The sequence below is a fragment of the Rosa rugosa genome, chromosome 2, assembly GCF_958449725.1.
Source record: "Rosa rugosa chromosome 2, drRosRugo1.1, whole genome shotgun sequence".
NCBI lineage: Eukaryota > Viridiplantae > Streptophyta > Magnoliopsida > Rosales > Rosaceae > Rosa > Rosa rugosa.
Window position 1 is genome coordinate 20,786,188 of NC_084821.1, and position 18,336 is coordinate 20,804,523.

At 38.4% G+C, this 18,336-nt stretch overlaps 1 protein-coding gene across 10 annotated transcripts; it reads right to left on the minus strand.

Annotated features, from left to right (window-relative positions):
* Window positions 1-928: 928 nt before the first annotated feature.
* LOC133733139 (helicase protein MOM1-like) lies at window positions 929-17,643 on the minus strand. 10 transcript variants are annotated; one of them, XM_062160745.1, is made up of 16 exons: window positions 17,516-17,643; window positions 17,355-17,419; window positions 15,532-16,069; window positions 15,009-15,375; window positions 14,544-14,625; window positions 13,770-13,927; window positions 12,188-12,381; window positions 11,921-12,081; window positions 9,430-9,633; window positions 7,231-8,161; window positions 6,861-7,099; window positions 6,608-6,712; window positions 3,796-6,084; window positions 3,493-3,718; window positions 1,693-2,112; window positions 929-1,525 (listed from the first exon to the last, which is right to left on the minus strand). In XM_062160745.1, the coding sequence occupies exons 2-16, from the start codon at window positions 17,358-17,360 to the stop codon at window positions 1,158-1,160; spliced, it is 6,288 nt and encodes a 2,095-aa protein (XP_062016729.1). In that variant the 5' UTR covers window positions 17,361-17,419; window positions 17,516-17,643; the 3' UTR covers window positions 929-1,157. The 10 variants fall into 10 exon arrangements, 8 of the variants coding, with proteins under 8 accessions (XP_062016729.1, XP_062016731.1, XP_062016728.1 ...); XM_062160747.1 differs by lacking the exon at window positions 17,516-17,643 and having other exon boundaries at window positions 13,770-13,858; window positions 17,355-17,509; XM_062160744.1 differs by lacking the exon at window positions 17,516-17,643 and having other exon boundaries at window positions 17,355-17,509.
* Between the last annotated feature and the right edge of the window lie 693 nt (window positions 17,644-18,336).

The window sequence follows — 18,336 nt, forward strand, 5'->3', positions numbered from 1 at the left end:
GGTTCAAGGATGCAGTGATACTGCTGGCCGGTTCGGAATTTTAATGGCTGGTTCAGGGAAGGATTTTTCCGGTTCCCGGAATCTGGGGTGGCGCTGCAGCTTCTGACAGAGGATGGCGGTGAAAAGTGGACGGTAAGGATGTGAACCAGGCAGGGGATCTACGGATTCTTTTTTGGGCCGGTTCAGTCACTTCCAACGGCCGGTTCAGGTTGATTCCGGCCGGTTCTGGGGGTGGCGCCGCCGGTTCCAAGTTCCTGGAGTCTGTGGCTTCAAGGTGGGTGGCGGAGGTTTTTGGGATTTGAGGGTTACGAATTTAGGGTTTCATGGTTAGGGCTTCGTGCTGATAACGTGTTTTAGGGAATCAGAAATTGAGAGAAATCTCTGTGTATTCTCATTGATAATAAGGGTCTCTTTATATAGAGGATTACAATGCATAGAGTCTGAATCATACAATGAAAGATAATCTCTAGATTCTTCTAATTAAACTCTATTACCACTAGGTCAAGTAACCTAGAGTTTGGGCCAAACACAAATTAGAGTTTTACTTGAACATCATGTAAATATTTCATGAAAATTCATTAATGATTTCCATGTTACTTTCTAAATTTCCATCATTTTTTTCAAAAATTTACTTGGATCGAAATTTCCTTAATATTTTCATTTTTTTGAACTATCGATATTTCCTCAATATTCGATATTTTAGTCCTTGATCAGGCCAGTAATGATACCACATGATGCAATAAAGTTATCATTTCTACCATTAAAAAAAAATTAAAAATTAAAAATTAAAACTTAAAAACACAGTTTTCTCTGCGTTGGTCTTTTTTTCTGTCCAACTTTCTGTGAATCACTGCTATGATAGAGATGACATCGCAGGTCACAATAGATTTAGGAAGAAAAATATGCAAGAAATTCGCCTGGAGCAAAGTTTTATGGAACCCCACCCAACCCCGTGCTCATTAAATGTTTTGCAAGATGAACAATCGAGTTACTTTCTATATTACAATAATTAGAACAAAACGCATTTGACAATGCAAATTCCTAGTTACAACTTCTAACTCCTATGCCATATCCCAACCCTACTGTATAACCTAGAGCACCAACGACACATGGAGCAATAACATTAGGAAAATTTAGAATCGAAATCTAATAACTGGTTAGTCATCGTCCGATAAACAAACTACGTCAGGGGTTCCACCTGTATTTACTGGGTTGGCAGATGCACTACTTGCAATGGCAGGATCAGGATGATTAAATGAACTTGAAGTCAGGGGTGGCAACAAACCACCTGATCGATTTGCACCAGAACGATTCTCCATATCCATAAGCAACTTCAACGCAGATGCAGAATGAGGAGTTGAGCTACGTCCTGCACTTTCAACATGTTGGGCCCCACTAGAGGGTACAGTTTGTTGTGTTGGAGCTGGCATTTGTGGCATATGAGGAAGTGATGGAGATGTTGCAGGGCCGTTGCTATGAGAACGGGGAGTTGACATCCCACCTTGCTGGGACAGAGGACTGGTGCCTGTAAGGAAACAAAATTTCATTACCAAGGAGATGGTACAATGTGGGGGGTAAAATATTCACTGAATATCAATTGTAGCTGTTTAAGCCACCAGCTAAAATCACGAGTAACAAAATAGTGAAATACAATGAAATCAGCACACAGCTACGTTGGACAAGGTGTTGTACCTGTAACGGAAGTTGAAGGCCTAAATGGTTGGAGATGTGGGGCTGGGGCACGAATCTGACCTCCACCTTGGGGGATTCCTGTGGAGCCAGAGAAGGTACCAATGTGAGGGGGTCTTGCTGGAATGGACGGAGAAGCAGGGGAAAGTGGAACAGTCTGCATGATTGGAGCCGTGTAATGCTGACTGGGTGCAATCGCAGATGCAGGTAGGGTCGTTTGCAGGCTGGGTAAGGGTGCACTAGAAGTCTGCAGGCTGGGTATTGGAGCAATAGAAGCCTGCTGGCTGGGTAAGGGTGCAATAGAAGTCTGCAGGCTAGCTGCAGGAAGGCTGGTTGACGACGAACTAGAAACTGAAGAAGGCCTATGTGCATTTTGCTGCATAGATAACTGAACCAGCTGCTGGATAAAACTAGAATTTCCATCTGCCAAGAAAACGACAATGAGCAATGACACAAAAGTAGGTATGGAGAGGAAAGACGATGTATAAATGCACAAATTCATATTATGGAGAACAATGAGACTCTACAATGCATAAAGATCAAGAAATACTTTTAGTTTAAAACAATCTTATACAATTTAAATAAGTGAAGTCTATACTGCACTTCGAGATGGTGAATCTACAAGACGCAGGTTCAGCTTAACAGAGATTAACATACAAGGGCTAGTTTATACAAATAAGGTGCTATTTGGAAACCTTGAAATGGAAACTGCATTAAAAGCACTGGTTGTATAACAGTGCAACAGGGGTGCCAATTTTTTAAATGACATGCTACACCAATGAAAGACGACAGAGTTAGCAGGTGAGTAATCTGTACGGTTGTTGTATCAAATTCATGTCAGTAATTTTAACACGGTTAATAAACAGTTTGTGCTCAAGTAAGCTCACACAACCTTAAAAGAGACGCACCGACAAGCTTAATGATTTGTAATTTCATTTTACTATTGCAATTATAACACTACAACTGTATTTAATAATAAAAAAGCCAAAGAAAAAAAGTCGACACAATATAGACCTTACACGGCCAAATCATCTTGCTCACAGGAAGCCACATTTTCTTATCAAACCCTAAATCAAATTGGCCTGTCTTCTCTATTGCCCCTCTTTCTGCTACACTACCCCTTCACCAGACTGCTGAGCAACTGCAGCATCCACTACCATGGTGTCAGAGAATATCACCGGGTCTATTGGACACGCTTCTTAAATGGCTGACAAAGTGGTGTGGTTGCCAAACAAAATCAGTGTGGTTGCCAAACAAAATCAATGTGCTGAGGCAACTGCAGCATCCACTACCATGGTGTCAGAGAATATCACAGGGTCTATTGGACACGCTTCTTAAATGGCTGACAAAGTGGTGTGGTTGCCAAACAGAATCAATGTGCACACACAAAGACAAACTGAATAGTCGGCGATTTTCTTTTTGATCAAATTTTGCTTTTTACCTTAATGGTTGTTGATCGTTCATTTTTGTCCTGTTCCCCTACTCTAGGTACTTAAATGATCGTTCAATTTTCACCTCTCTCATAATTGAAAATTTGAAATTAATAATCACACACACACACACACATATATATAAGCCCTTTTTCCTCCCCCTCCGATTTCCTTATGTAAATAACATCCTATAGCCGAAGCTCTAATCATATTTAATTTCCTGAACAGCTCACAAATTAAAGTCACACACTCTACACAAATAAAAGAAAAGCCCAGTGAGGATCTTCGACCTTTCATGCTGTGTCCTATGTGGAATGAAAATAAAAGAAACAGTAAACAACTCAGAAGGAGGTATAATTCAGAAGTGTCATACCTTGCTGCACTCCGCATGCACTTGATGCCTTAAGATCCATGCATTTAGACCTGAAAGCCTCAGCCAAAATCTTATTCATTAAAACTTTATTGTAATTTGCATCTAGTTCCTTCTGTATATGCCGAAATTCGGCTTCTTCCTCCTGAAGTTTAGTCTCACATTGCCGACGAAGTTCAGCAACAGCCTCCTCTATTTTCTTGTCATAATCAGATTTCAGACGCAGCTTCTGTTCAAGACAAAAACTATTTTCAGCAAATGTTTCTGAAAAGAAAAACTGCACAAAAGGTGAACTTCAAAACAGACCTTATCTTCATGAGACTTAATGTTTTGTTCCATATCTTTATTTAATCTTTCCAATTCATTTTGAAGTGGATCAGGGTACGAATGCTGAGGCATCCTTAGTGTCCCCTGGGGAGCAGCATGTATAGGACGACTATTAGTTACAGAAGTAGCCCGTGTGTCTGAAAAAGGCAGCCCAAATCCATTAGTAGGTATATCCATAGGCTGATGCAAAGAAAGACTTGGTGCAGGCTGCAAAGCGGTTTCATTTGATTGAACAGAATAGTTCTCAACAAATTGCAGTGGAGCCTGAGAAACTTGGTTAGAGGTGTGGTCTCCCCTACTTGGCCGAATTTCAATTCCACCAGCTGCAGACTCAGAAAGCTGCAATTGTACTACAGCTGCATTCGTCTGCCCTTCATGATCAGATTCTACAGTGGCAACAAATTGGGATACTTGATCTTCAACTGGTTGACATGTATTCTGATTCCCAGTAGCTTGTGCATCTCCATCTTGTACTGCAGTGGATGTGGCTAACAGAACACCTCTGTCTTGATTTTCGATACTTTGATGAACTTCAATTGCACAAGCTGAAGATAACTCGGGTCTATTAGATAACTGTGCCACCGACTCTTCATGATCAGATTGATCGGATGTTATGATCGCAACAGATTGGGACGCTAGATTTTCAACAGGTAAGCAAGTATTCTGATTTTCGCTAGTGTGTGCATTTCCATCTTGCCCTGTAGTCGATGTGGCCAAGCCGGTACCTTGAACTCGGTTCTCACTACTTGGCTGATTTTTAATTCCAGCAGCTGAAGATAACTGAGGAGGACTACGGTCTGGTGTCTCTGAGGATGGTACTACAGGCTCATTGGTGGCCACTTCATGGTCTGAGTGCTCAGAATCTATAGTTGCAACAGATTGAGCAGCTGACGATAACTCAGTATCAACTCCTACTCCTTTCTGCTGGTTGACCCCAGTTGCAATATCAGATGCAGTAACTTGCACTTCACCATTTTCTATTTCTGCAGGCGAAACCCTAGAGAGAGGATTCTGTAGGGCATCATTCGAACTGACAGTTGCATCCACTGCCGACTCAACCATATTACCTGGTATGTTTACTGTTGCCACACGGATTTGTTCTGCAGATGCACATGGGTTCACAGACGCATCATCATGCACCCCATGAATCGAACTGACGGTCTCATGCAATTCCAGTGGAGCCTCTCTGTCAGCCATGCTTAATGTAGCACCATGAGGATTCTGTTCTGTAGCAGATAGAGTCAGTGGACTGACAGTTATGGGCTCTTCCAGTCTGACAACCCTATCACAAATGGGTGATTTGTCAGACTTGTCAATCCTTTCTTCAAATGAAGGAAGACCGGAGGTGACTACTTTGCTAGAGCAGATAATTTCCGGGACATCCAGCAGAGCCTCCCCATTTTCTGAAGTGCCTCCATTAGTCATCAGCTCTTTGGCACAAGGAATCACAGTAGCAACGTTTGCTTGATTATCACCAGAAACGCCATCCTTGTTTTTCCCAGTACTATAAAAAACCTCAGAAGTGATTGGATCAAGTGCACCATTTGTAACAATCAGTCTAGCTGGAGTCGTGACTGTTCTAAGAGGACTGCTACACGCTACAGTTTCATCAGGTGCATTTGAAGGTGAATTATTCAACAACTCATCACGAACCCACTTTTGCACTTCCTCTACCCGTTGGTTCTTATTCTCTTTCAGCTTAAGCCTTGCTTCCAGCTGCAATTTCTCGAGAAGCTGCAAATGTATGTCCACCTTGTGTTTATGCTCTTCAATTTCCTTTTCAAATTCAGTTTCCTTGACCCTCAAACTATCTGCACTCATTGAAGTAATTCGATTTACAGCCAACTCTATTTTGTGCTTCATTTCGAGTTGCTCCTTTTGCTCCTCGTATAATCTCAAAAGTTCACTTCTCTCTTTAGATTGCTTCTCAACAAGTTTTTTCATCTTCTTCTGGAACTTTTTCTGAATTTCATTGATACATTTTGAGACATCTTTTCCTGCTAAATATAGCTGATAGTCTTCAACACCTGATTTGACCCCCTCCAAGTTTGAAATTGTACCATTATTTGAGAGTTCAGAGAAATTTGGAGGGTCTGCAGCCTTAAAATTCCTTGTGCGGTATAGAAACATTTTCTTCAGACACCGCAGCATTGAATAAACACGGTCCGCCTCTTCCTTTTGGCAATTGAAGTTAAGATGCTGCTTAGCACGTGCAAAAGATTCTTTGTGGTCGACTTTGTGCTTCAGAATTGAAGCCACAGTCCAACACTGGAATGTACAGAATCAGTTACAAACAAAAAGAAAGAAAAAATAAAAAAAACAAGGAGAATTAGAAAAGGTGAAGTAAACCAAAGATAATACAATCACATCATCATCGCTGGCTAAAATAACGAATTGCTTCTCCAAATCCCCCCCACAAGTAACTTTAGAATTGCAGAGCATTGAGTTGAGTGGAACGTCAAGAAAATATACAAAATATGGGTAATAGATTTATTTTCTTTCCTGGATTAAGCTGGTGACAATGAAAGCATTTTTCTTGACTCTAAAACATTATAATTTCAATAATGACGAAGACAGGAATCAATTTTGACCAAGCGAAAGTTAAACTGTACAGGTGTTAGAACAAAATCATCAAAAATCATTGCAGAAACAGAAAGAGATATCAGTGCTTGAATGCATCTACGATAAATTTAACATGCCAAGAATTGATAGATTGTGTTTCCTTCAGAACAGGCTGAATAAGCTCAACAGACAGCAATACAGTTGCATGAAAGAGGAAGATGATTCTAACCAGAGATATCTGAAATGCCTGCAATATGTTTGCTGGTTCTCTAGTAACATTGTGATTCTTCATGACATATTCAAGAAACTTTTCAACCCAAACCTTGTGAAGATCCTGCATTGTAGTAAGATTAATAAAGATATTATCATAGAAGAAAACTATATTTTACTGAGATGTAGTGGAATGTAGGGTTCAGAACAGCAGCACGTGTGAAGTCAGAAATAAAGTAATATGTAATTAGCAGGATAATCAAAATACGTACTGAGAGTTGTAGGATTCCACAAAGTTTTGATATCTCTGGCTTCAAATGAAGATGCAGACTCTTTTGGGCATCAAGCAATTTTCTTCTCTCCTTAGATTCAAACATGTCACTTTCTGGTCTTGTGCTTTTAGCAAAATTATGTGAAGTACAAACACGGTTTTCACCAATTATATTATTTACAAATGCAGATAACCTAGAAGAAGAGTGAGGCACATTGTCTGCTGGAGTTACAGAAGCTCCTGCAAAAGTAGAGATGCTTTCAGAAACTAAAAGTGGAATTCAAGCAATGTACAGGCTGACTCTAATTGCACCATTTCTTGCAAAGATGTCAGAAAAGAAAATTGAATAATTCACGAGTACAGCCAATTACCATCCTCAGATACAGGGATTGATTTTCCCTCAAATCCAGGCTTTAAGTTGGCCGAATCATTATTACTATTTCCCACCTTCTTCCGTTTTTTTACAGATTCATCACTTTCAACTTGTGGTTTCTTTGATAGCTCCTCATCAGTATGTTTTACCCTTTTCCTGTTCCTCTGGGACAAACCAACACAATATTTCCACTGAGGATGCTTTCCCTCCCACAGTTTTATCCAAAAACTAAGTGGTTTCCCATCACCCATATGTTGAGATTTCAATTCGCCAAACAACAGATTCTTCGTACTGTAACCTCCTCCAGTTTGATGAGCTTTTGAGATAACAGAGAAACCACCCAAGCCATTGTTTTTGGCATCCTGAGAAAGTAGGGACACAAATTCCTGGATGACATCTTTCAGAGGTGATTCTACTGGTAAGATACTTTCACTAGAGGCGGGCGAATTGTGGCAATGGAACTCATTCAGTTTAACAAATTGATAAGGTGCACCCCACGAAAGTAGCAGTTGACAATTATTCTTGGTAATATTATGCAAATTGCTATCAAGAATCTTTTCCTCCTTTGCCAGAATCAGAACTTTCTCCTCTATGGTACAAGTTGAATATAATCGAAATACTTTTATCTGCTCAAATTGTGAATCAAGTGATATCTTTTGCAAGGCTCTTACATCATTCACTGGGTTCCAGTCACTACCATATATAATAATAGTATCAACTGACGATAGTTTGATGCTGGCACGACAGGCACGAGTCTCCAATAAAAACACAAACCTACCACATTCCTTATTGTTAAACTTGCCCATTGCCTCACCTTTCTTAGCGGGAACAACACCCTGTTCAACCCGTTCATAAGAGTCTTCACCATACCTTTGACGCAGGAAATCATCCAAAATATCTCCTATACAAATTCCCAGACCACCTATTGACTGCTAATAAAAAGAGAAAATAGTTATATAACATTAAATTAATGAGTAATGAACATTAGAATGACACCTTCAGTGCATTCTAGATTACATTGAGCATAAAACTACACGTAATTGTGTAAACTTTTAAGGTATTATTCGTCTGTGTATTAGGAGTCTTTGACTTATTTGATTCAGTATATCCTTTTCTATTAAGGATTCTGGCCCATATGATATATTTGTTGGATTAACTACACAAACACCCCAAAAAGTTTAGGGCAATTTCACTTTAGACCTTGAACTTCTAATACCAAACCAGCCCTTCAGGTTTGATTCAGGTTTCAAATAACACCTTCGCCTTGCAAATCAAGTAATAGACATGATAGTATTACATATACTGAACCTTCCTTGAAGTATGAAAATAGCGCTTGCACTCTCTTTACGTAAATCATTTTGGTCAACCATCCAAATTCACATTCAAGTCAAATATGGTTTCAGTATATCCAATCCTACCGTTACTACCTCACATGCCCTAAATTGGTCAACAATGTTACTGTAACCAAAATCACATTCCCTAAACTACCAAAATTCAAAATCTAAATTGTTATAAAATTCAAAAATGATATCAGAGTTCCCGCAACGAATAAGTCTTCTTATTCCAGATTTTAAAGGATGGGAACCACCTCTGAAACAAATCATGTCCAGAAGTATACTCTCTATCAGATATAATATAATTGAAGGAAAGTTCATCTTGGTAACAAATTATACTCTGGAAGAATTTAATGAAAATAAAGAAGATACTAAGATCACCAGTTCTAATAAGAACAATACTCTTTGCTAAGTGAAAAACATGTGGATTTTGGTGGTGGAAAAGGGACTAAGGTATGATGGGTCTGCAGAGTTATAGCAGTAATTGGCGGTATTTTGATGGAGAAATAGCAGTTTATAAAGAGTATGACAGGGTAGAGCCGCATAGGTGAAGTTCTTTTCAAGCTTTTCAGCATGTTACCAATGATTTTAGGATGTAAACACTCCTGTAAACCTACTAGATAAGAAGGCAGCAGTAAGTTTAGGTTCACTTGTTTCAACATTAAGGTTGGATAGGAGCCTGTTTATTTGTCCTTAGTGTATGTAGTTTTTCCTGTTTGTAGATGCACTCTTTGTGAATTTATTGATATTTCCTATAAATATCTTAATAAAGTATTTTCTTCTACAATAAAAGACACTAATTCCTCAAAAATAAAATAAAAAATAAAAGAAACTAGATGTCATTAAATTACTAAGTTGTGTACCTGAAATAGGATTAGCACTCTTAAACCTCGATTCTTTATCTCCATAAGCATCATGTCAAGAATGTGAAGCTTGCCACTAGCTTTTATTCCTGCATCCAACATTGCTTTCTTTTTTACTTCGAAACTGTCAATTGCTTGAAGGCCTTCAAATTCCATAACCTTCTCTTGTAAAGATGCTTCCTCAATGTAAGGGTGATCACAGCACTGTCAAGAAGTACCATACAAGAAACTTATTGCAAATCCAGGAGGGGTGATGAAAGGCGTAAGAAAATATATAAAATGAAAAATCAACTTTTGAAGAAGGAAATGCACTTCTTTTCACCAGCTATTGATAAACAAACACCCCCCCCCCCCCCCCCGGCGGAAAAAAGCTTTAAGAAATTTATATTGACCTACCTTATAACAAGAGAAAGTTGAAACTAGCAAACCAAAACGTATGAGCTATGGTGGATGGCTGCTTAAGGAGAGGAGAGGAGAGTGTCTGTGAGTAGAACATTTAGAGTGAATAATATGGTCTTTGCTGTTAAGTGTCCATGGACACTCCATTAGGAATATGAGGCTGGGGATATTATTGGTACCTCACACAGATTTTCAAATTAGTGGAAGTCCAGAAATTTCAACATGGATGAGAGGAGATGCAAATTGGAGTCTTTTGGTGCTTTTTTTCTCATATAGTTTTTCACACCAAATCGGTCTCTCTTTGGAAATAAATCCTCTCATTCATTTTTGAACCCACCAAACTCACTCTTTCTAACAGAAACAATAATGATGATAGTGCCATCACCTCCTCATCCCTTGAACTTCCAAGTCATGGGAGAGTGTTTGGTATAGCTAAACTTTCTGTTGTGTTATGGAAAATTGATAATCTATAATCTTAAAAAAGTGCAATTCAAACAGTTAGCCCCCCAACCAAAGTCTTTACAAAATCTCACTTTTTCCCCAAAATTCCAAAGCTGAAAACACTGGGCAAATTGGTGCATTCCAGGAGAATGTCTTCCATTGCGATACTAGTTGATCCTTTAAGAACAGGTTTTGCATCCCGGCAGCCGGGCATGAGAACCCCACTTCTTATTACAGAATAACTTATAGAATATCTAATCTAATGGAATTCTCCAAACCCATTCCCAACAGAGAAATATCCCTTGCTACTAAATTTCCAATTCCCAAAACTCCTTTTATCCTGTTTTGGATACCACATTCCACCTCATTAGATTGTCCTTCTTGGCTTCTCCAATTCTACCCAGAACTGCTTAAATCAATGTCAATCTGCCCACCCTTGAGAACAATGCCTTTTAACATCCTTCTAAGTTCTAACCACTTTTCAACCCTACCAGAGTTCCAGAATGAGGAAGCCTTTGGGTACCCAATGGAAGCCCCAAGTATTTTAAAGGCCAACTTCCAATTCCATAGACTAACTGGGGTGACAAACTTTAAAAAATAATAATAATAATAATAATAATAAAATAAATTTAAAATAAATAACTAATAAAAAAAAACCTTTGCTGCCAAACTCTCTACTTCGCTAATTCTAACTTTAATCCTACCAATCAATAGAAAGAAAGAAAGAAAAAAAAAACCTTTATTCCTACCAAAGTGCAGTTGGCTCTATTGATTTCCAGTCCCGAATGGCAAAGAAAATCTTTCTAAAACCATATTTCAGTTGGCCCATTTCTGATAATCATCCTTCACAAAGAAAATGTATGATCGGTGAATTGAGGATGAGTAGTTTCAACATTTTCATCCCAAAAAGGTAGACTTTCAATCACTCTGAATTCTTTTGCCCTCTCCATTAGTCTACTTAAAACATCCAATGGTCTATGAAAGTGACTGTTAGCTAGGTTATACCAGGAGGTTTTTTCTATTTGATGTATAAGAAGCACAAGATGTTACACAAGAATAGTACGCTAAAGTTTTATGGGTTTTGTGCATGGAAAAGAAAAGGACCACCGAATTGAGGTAAAAAGTCAGATTCTGGTCATATTCGGCATCTGTTTCTACAGAATTTAGACTATTATCTGACCCCTCAATAAAGGAAGCGGATTTATACTGTATTTTTGGTCTTTTTGGTTATCTAGTTGCACTGTACTCCTTGTTCACATATTGTACTGAATTTCGGATTCAATACAAATGTTGTCTCTTCTTAAAGAAAAACATGTGATTGCAGATATTCTAGTTTCAGATCTCTTTTCGTTGCACCGACAACATGAATTGCAAAGTAAAGATCAGTATATTACTGGTAGCATCTTTTTACAATATTGAAATTATCCAAATCAAGATCAACATACAAGGGACAACTTAATAAATCCCAATGTCCATATCCAGGCCAATACAAATTTTCAAGCAATGATATTCTTAAAAATCAATAATACAATGTTGTAATCAAAGCAAATAACAGACTATGAAAACCATGGGAAAATAAGAATACAATAGATAGTGAAAAGATATGCAGACCTCATGCAACCATAACCAAATTAAAGCAAAAGCAACCAACCTTTCGGGTCGATCTAAGTAGATCGTGGAGTGCTCCAACGAGATCTTTTGTTGAAGATGACTGAAGTAATGAGGGGTTTAACAGTAGCTTTTCACAGTATAGCTCTCGCTGAACATTCGATATCTCTACAGGAACCCAGTACTCTATAAACCTGGAAGAATCTGAAAAACGAAACAAAGATGGAAACCAAAAGTAAAAATGATAAAGAGGCCCTAAGCAAATTGTCCGAAACAAAGATGAACCCAACTTTTCATAATTTCCTCATACCATCAGCATCTGATACCTCCACTTGTCTATCATTCCCGAGTGACTCCTGTCCATCTGACACGGAATGTATACCAGATTCTATCTTTTTCTTAACACACACAGAACAGTGCCAAACTCCAATAGGAGCAGCATTCATAGGAGGATCTAGACATGAAAGATGATAGCTTCTCTTGCATCCTTTTCCATCACAGCACCTGAATTGAAACCAAACTATAAGAAAAGAAAACCATATCATCCAAGCAATGAAATTTTTAGATTTTTTTTTTTTTCTGAGTAAGAAAAAGTAACAGAGACAAGGTGGCCACTGATCTCCAAAGCCTAGTGATCAACAGTTGTGAATAAATAGTACATCAAAGTATTGTAAGGCAGCAAATAAAACAAGGGCTAAATACTGGTTACTACCCTGTGATTTAGGTCCAGAATTAATTCAGTCCCTAGACTTCTAATTTCATCAAAAACACCCCTGCACTTTAAATTTTGATCTAATAGGTCCAATTCGTTAATATTCTGTTATGGGTTCAAGTTATAGTTAGATTATTTGTTGAAAAACTATTTATTTGATAGATTTCTAATAGTGGATCTCACTCCTAAATTGACTATGTAGGCCACCTCAACACCACATCATAAAACATAGGCCATATATGAGTCACGTCAACAAGTTAAATGACTCAATTGTCGGAAGACTAATAAATTGGACCTATTAGATCAAAATTGAAAGTGCAGGGGTGTTCTTGATGAAATTAGAAGTTCAGGGACTGAATTGATTTTAGACCCAAACTACGGGTAGTAATAAGTATTTAGCCCATAAAACAACTTGCAGAGAAGCTTTGGAATCAGAGAAAGGAAATGTGCAAAAAAGGAACTATCTCTAAACCATCTGAAATACCACCGCTAGCATCTACAACTCCCCCAAACTCCTCTCCAGCCACACCACCCAAAAAAAATACTCACTCAATTACATCTTTTACCACTATACCGCGTTTTCCTCCCACGCAAACAACTACTCTTGATAGAGAATTACATAAAGCTGTACTATCCCAAGTCAGTTTTGCCTCCTTAAACAACTTTAACCACACTGACAATACCATAAGACAGTAAAAGTGAATGAACTAAACTTCCGGTAGTACTTCTGGACATAACGCACGCCAATGGAGAGAAAGACAGAGAGGCCTTCTCATCATTGGTGCATTTCTTGTAAACCTGGGGTGGAGAGTGTAGGTCATTTTTTCTCCACTTCCCTTATTCATGGGAAAATTGTTTAGGGGGATTGAAGCCTGTTGGGTTATCCCAAAGGGTGTTCTGAGCTGTTGGGTTCTTGTTTTCAGGCATTGGGAATAGGAAACAAAACTAAATCTTTATAACGATGCTTGTTGGTGGCATTTTTCTAGCTTTCTTTGAATGCACTGAAACAAAAGCATCTTTTCCGGTTATAAAGGAAAAAAAATCCAAAGTGATAAAAGATAACAAGATACAAAATGAATATTGCAACAGCTATGTGTAGCACCATCATAAAGCAACTTTCCTAATCAGCTGATAAAATCTAGTTGCAACAATGTGAAAGCCAGAAGAAAAGGTTACCCACAAGAGCTTCCCCCCAAAAGTGCAAATGAGGCATGTATTTTCACTATTTTCTTCACCATTTGTTATGAGATCTGCAGACAACTCCTTTTGCTGCATACAAATGTTAAACTTTTCAGGTTGGCTCACTGTACTATCAGCTATGACTTCTCCACTATCCGGCTGCAAGTTTTCAGAAAATACAGCAACTAATTGAGAAACATAAATTGAAACTAACAACGTTGAGGTTTTAAGTTAATGTGCATTGCCTAAAAATTTGACAGCATAATCTGGCAGAGCTGACATTTGAAAGAAAAAGTTTTTATTTTTATTTTATTTTTAAAAAAAGCCAACTATCAAAAAAGAGATTACAGAGAAGAAACACTAATATCCCAAGCAAATACAGTACAACACAGAATATAGACCAGGTGCAAGAAATTGTTTTGATCTATTTATGGTAATTTGTGAACTAGTCCACTACTGTATTTTCTGATTTTGTAGTTGGGGAAAGTTGATCTGTTACCAAAAAATGTTTCAGTAAGAGATCAGAAATTGTTTACAATTCATATCCACAAAATTATACCAAAGATGGGACTACCTCCAACAAATTGACATGAGACAAATTAGGTGCAATATCTTAGTATATGCGGATACGAGAAATCTAAGTGGGTTTATATAACAAAGAATGACCTACTAAAGATAAATTTTCCATCTATGTGAGAAATTAAATCGAAGGAAGTGGAAACTGGGAAACAGTAGAATGGAAAGCTGAGAAGAAGGGAATGGGGAGATAACAAACCTCATTTACAGCACCAGATAACTCCTGATTCAGTTTTGTTCCACAAGAGCAACATTCCTGCTTCATTGAATCATTGTCTACCCTGATTATATCAAATGAGAAACAAGGAGAAAAAAGAGGTTAAGGCAGGACTCTGAATATTTTAAAATCAAAATATTTGCAAGCAACACCGATCATTGTCTACCCTGAAATTTTGATCAAGCTGCCGCTTAAGGCAGTAACAATTTTTATCTAAAACAAATATCTAAAAATCATTAGTCATAGCCCCAAATAAGATAACTCAAAACTTTGCCAAACTGAATATGGAACGTAGGGTAATCATATTCTGGACCTTCAAGTACAGGATACATCACTGGACTAAAGCCAAAAGAAATCTATTTAATGGTTGATGTCATTAGATGTAGATCAATTGGAAACCATCACCTATAGAAAAGGAAAAAGAATGACTGTTGAGTATAGTAATACCTTTGTCGCTTGAAACAGACACCACATGTTTCAACTGGAACATTTCCTGTCGACCCAGATGGCAAAGACGAGACAGTATCAACCCCTGTGCAGACATCTTTACTTGCATTTACTCCAGAAGAATCAGATCCTCCATCAACCATCTTCCTTTTTCTTTTAGAAGGTGTAATACAGTCACTGCCTTCTGAGCCAGTGTGAACATCAGAAATCCTTCCATTCGATGTAGAAGTTGTCAACTCTAGCGTCTTAAAATTTCCCATGGCAGAACAATCCACCTGTACCCTTTCAGGTGCATGATTAATCTCTTCAGTTATGGCATTATAACATGGTGGAGGTGAACGTTCATCACTCTGCTTCTGAACATGATCTAAAATCCAAGCAGAACAGTGAGAATGATTAGAATGAGCAGTTTCAATGTGACAACAATTTAGAACATTATATAATGACTTCAAGAGAATGACTACTTGTTTGTTCGTTTGGGGCTGGGGGGAGGGAAGAGATGACGCAACAGTCAGTCATTTACCTGGTGCATTAAGGCGCCCTTGGTGATATGCGATATAATCACGAGTGTTCAACCTTTTTTGTTTGACTTGCCCAGGTCCTACATTTTGTTTCTCACTTTTGCGAAGTTCTTTAGTTCCCAAAGTCAATTCTTTCACACTCTTCTCTTTCTTTTCCCTTTTCCCCTTCATTGATGACGAATCCAAGCTTTTATCAGATGTTTTGGATGCAGAAGAAGTGGATGAGTGAGTCTTGCCTCTCTCGGACCTCCTTAAAGGACTCGGGGTTGACTTATTCTCAAATCTCTCAGATTTCCTCTTAACTGGAGGAGTTTCAGGTGTTTGTTTCTCAAGTCGTTCAGACTTCCGAGTACTAGAAGGGCTCAGAGTGTTGTTTTTCTTCAACAATGTTTCTCTAGAAGACCTCCTTAAGACAGGTGTATCCGACGTTGAGGAGCCTGAAGTGCTGGATCCTTTACTACTAATCTGCCTCCCAATTGAATTGGTACTTTCGTCATCCTTGACTTTCCGACTAGATCGTGTATCATGCGCCATATTTAACTGCAATCAATAGAAGATTGCCAGAAGACTTAAAGGTTAAGAGATTCACCAGCCATAAATGACAGCAAGATGATAGAAAAAAATATATATATATATATATCTAACATCAAGGCTATCGAGCACCTCTGCACATATAATATGTTAATAATCACAGCACATGAGAATATCATTAAATATTTCACATCAGAAGAATTCATCGGATGTGAATAACAGAAACCTGATATCTACCGATGGTATGGGAGGAAAAAAAAAACAATCCAACTTTGAAGACAACATCAAATACTATCACCTACTTCGTTGACCTTGGACCCCAAAACGCCCAAAGTATGTACTAACAATAACAAAATCTCTCTCAGAACTTAGAAATTAGTTGAAAAAGGAATCAAAGCACTCTACCGGACTACTGGAGAGTTTGGAATGATGATCAAAAGTGTTCCAAACAGATTTTGTTGGCTTACCACTGTCTTTGAAGGCTTAAGCTGTTGCAAATTTGGGGTGGGGACCAACACCTAAGAAACAGACAACTACCCTACTCACGGCAAAACCAAAGTCTGAAGCTGCCTTCCAATCTAAGAGAGTACAATAAAGGCTCATCTCCCACAGGGCTATCAAAATAGTACTCTCTCCCACAGCTCCTCCACTCCTTCTCCTACGTAGTTTTCGAAAACTCTTCTATTTCTTTCATGGAAAGCACCCAATTAATAGACACGACACTACAACCCCAAAGATTGTCACCTCCCAACCCTTTGCCAAAAGCAAATTGCTTTCAACAAAAGAGCACGAGCCCTCGCTGCAATGCCCCAGCTCTCTCGCCACCCTAAACAACTTCCGCCATAAAAAGCAACCTCACTACACAACAACGGCATTACTCACCCGAACGCACTTCAACCGGTCCGATAGTGAAGGCACATCATTATGCCGGTCCCTTCAGCCGGGTAATCCAACAAACCTCACAATGCACATTGAATCAAAACTCAAAAAGGAGACATTGAGTAAGGAAAAACAACTAATACTGAGTCCCACTCACATCAATGTATATCCGAGTCCAATAATCCAGCTTTGGCACCGAAAACCAAAACCAGGAACAACAACTAACACCGAGTCCCATTCACACAATGTGGAACCCCAAAAACCCTAATCGCCCGCCATAAATTACCGCTAATACAGAAAATCACATAACGCAAACCAAACCAAAACCCTAATCACTGAAAATCGCAATTTCAGGGCACAATTTCAGGCACGATTGAAAAATTAGAACAAATATTAGAGAAGATTGTGACGAAACCTGCATCAAAAGCTCGGTGCTTCGTTGATATCAGAGAAATTTTTTAGGGTTGTTCTAGTTGAGTCCTGCCCAGAAATCCATGGGGAGCGAAAATGAAGAGACGTGTTGTTTGTGAGGATTTTCTTGCTTTCTACTGCTCTTTGAGACAAGAGTTACCTTACCTTACTGCCTTTGCCGTGGGACGTGGACGAGGACGAGGACGAATCTGTCATTTCATGTTTTTGGTTTTATCACCATTTTTTCTGAAACTGCTTCCCCAAAATGGATTAGAGAGAGATAATTTCTGAGTTTCAGGGATCTCTAACGTATTTATTAGAATTTTAGATACGGCCAAAGAGAAACATGTATTTAGAAAATTTTCAATAAGTATATGAAAAGTCTTCTCACTACCTTTAACTTCTCTCCGCACACATAGTGGGTGGGCCTTACTAGTTTGCACAAATAAAAACACTGTGATTGTAAATACGTTCATGAACATAGACATTAACTTTTCGTGAAAAGTTTTTTCTTTCAACAATAGTTGAAACTTATAACTCTCTCAAGTTTCTAGTTTACCTTGCCAAAACTATTTATTTTGTTTTTTTTGTTTTTTTTGTTATTCTCACCTCACCCCATTCCTCATAACATGTGTGATGTTAGTTAGGCACATTGGATCCCACTTTTTTAAAAGAAAATGTAATTTATAAGTGGATAACTCATATCTAATTGTATCGAGATCTTTTGAGTTAAAATTCAACGCTTAACAGATGGTTAAGTTAAAACAATATCGATGCAATAGTGGGTCACAGATCACGTTTGTCATCATTTAACATGGTATCAGAGCTGGAGGGATCACGTCGTCGTGAACTCGATTTTGGGTTTTTTGAAAGAAAAAAAAATTACCAAACTGTCCATTTTGGTTGTTGTGATGTTGTCTACTGTAGTCGCATCTGCGAGCGTGTCAACACCTTGTGTTGTTATTTCGTCGAGTTTGTGTTGCTAC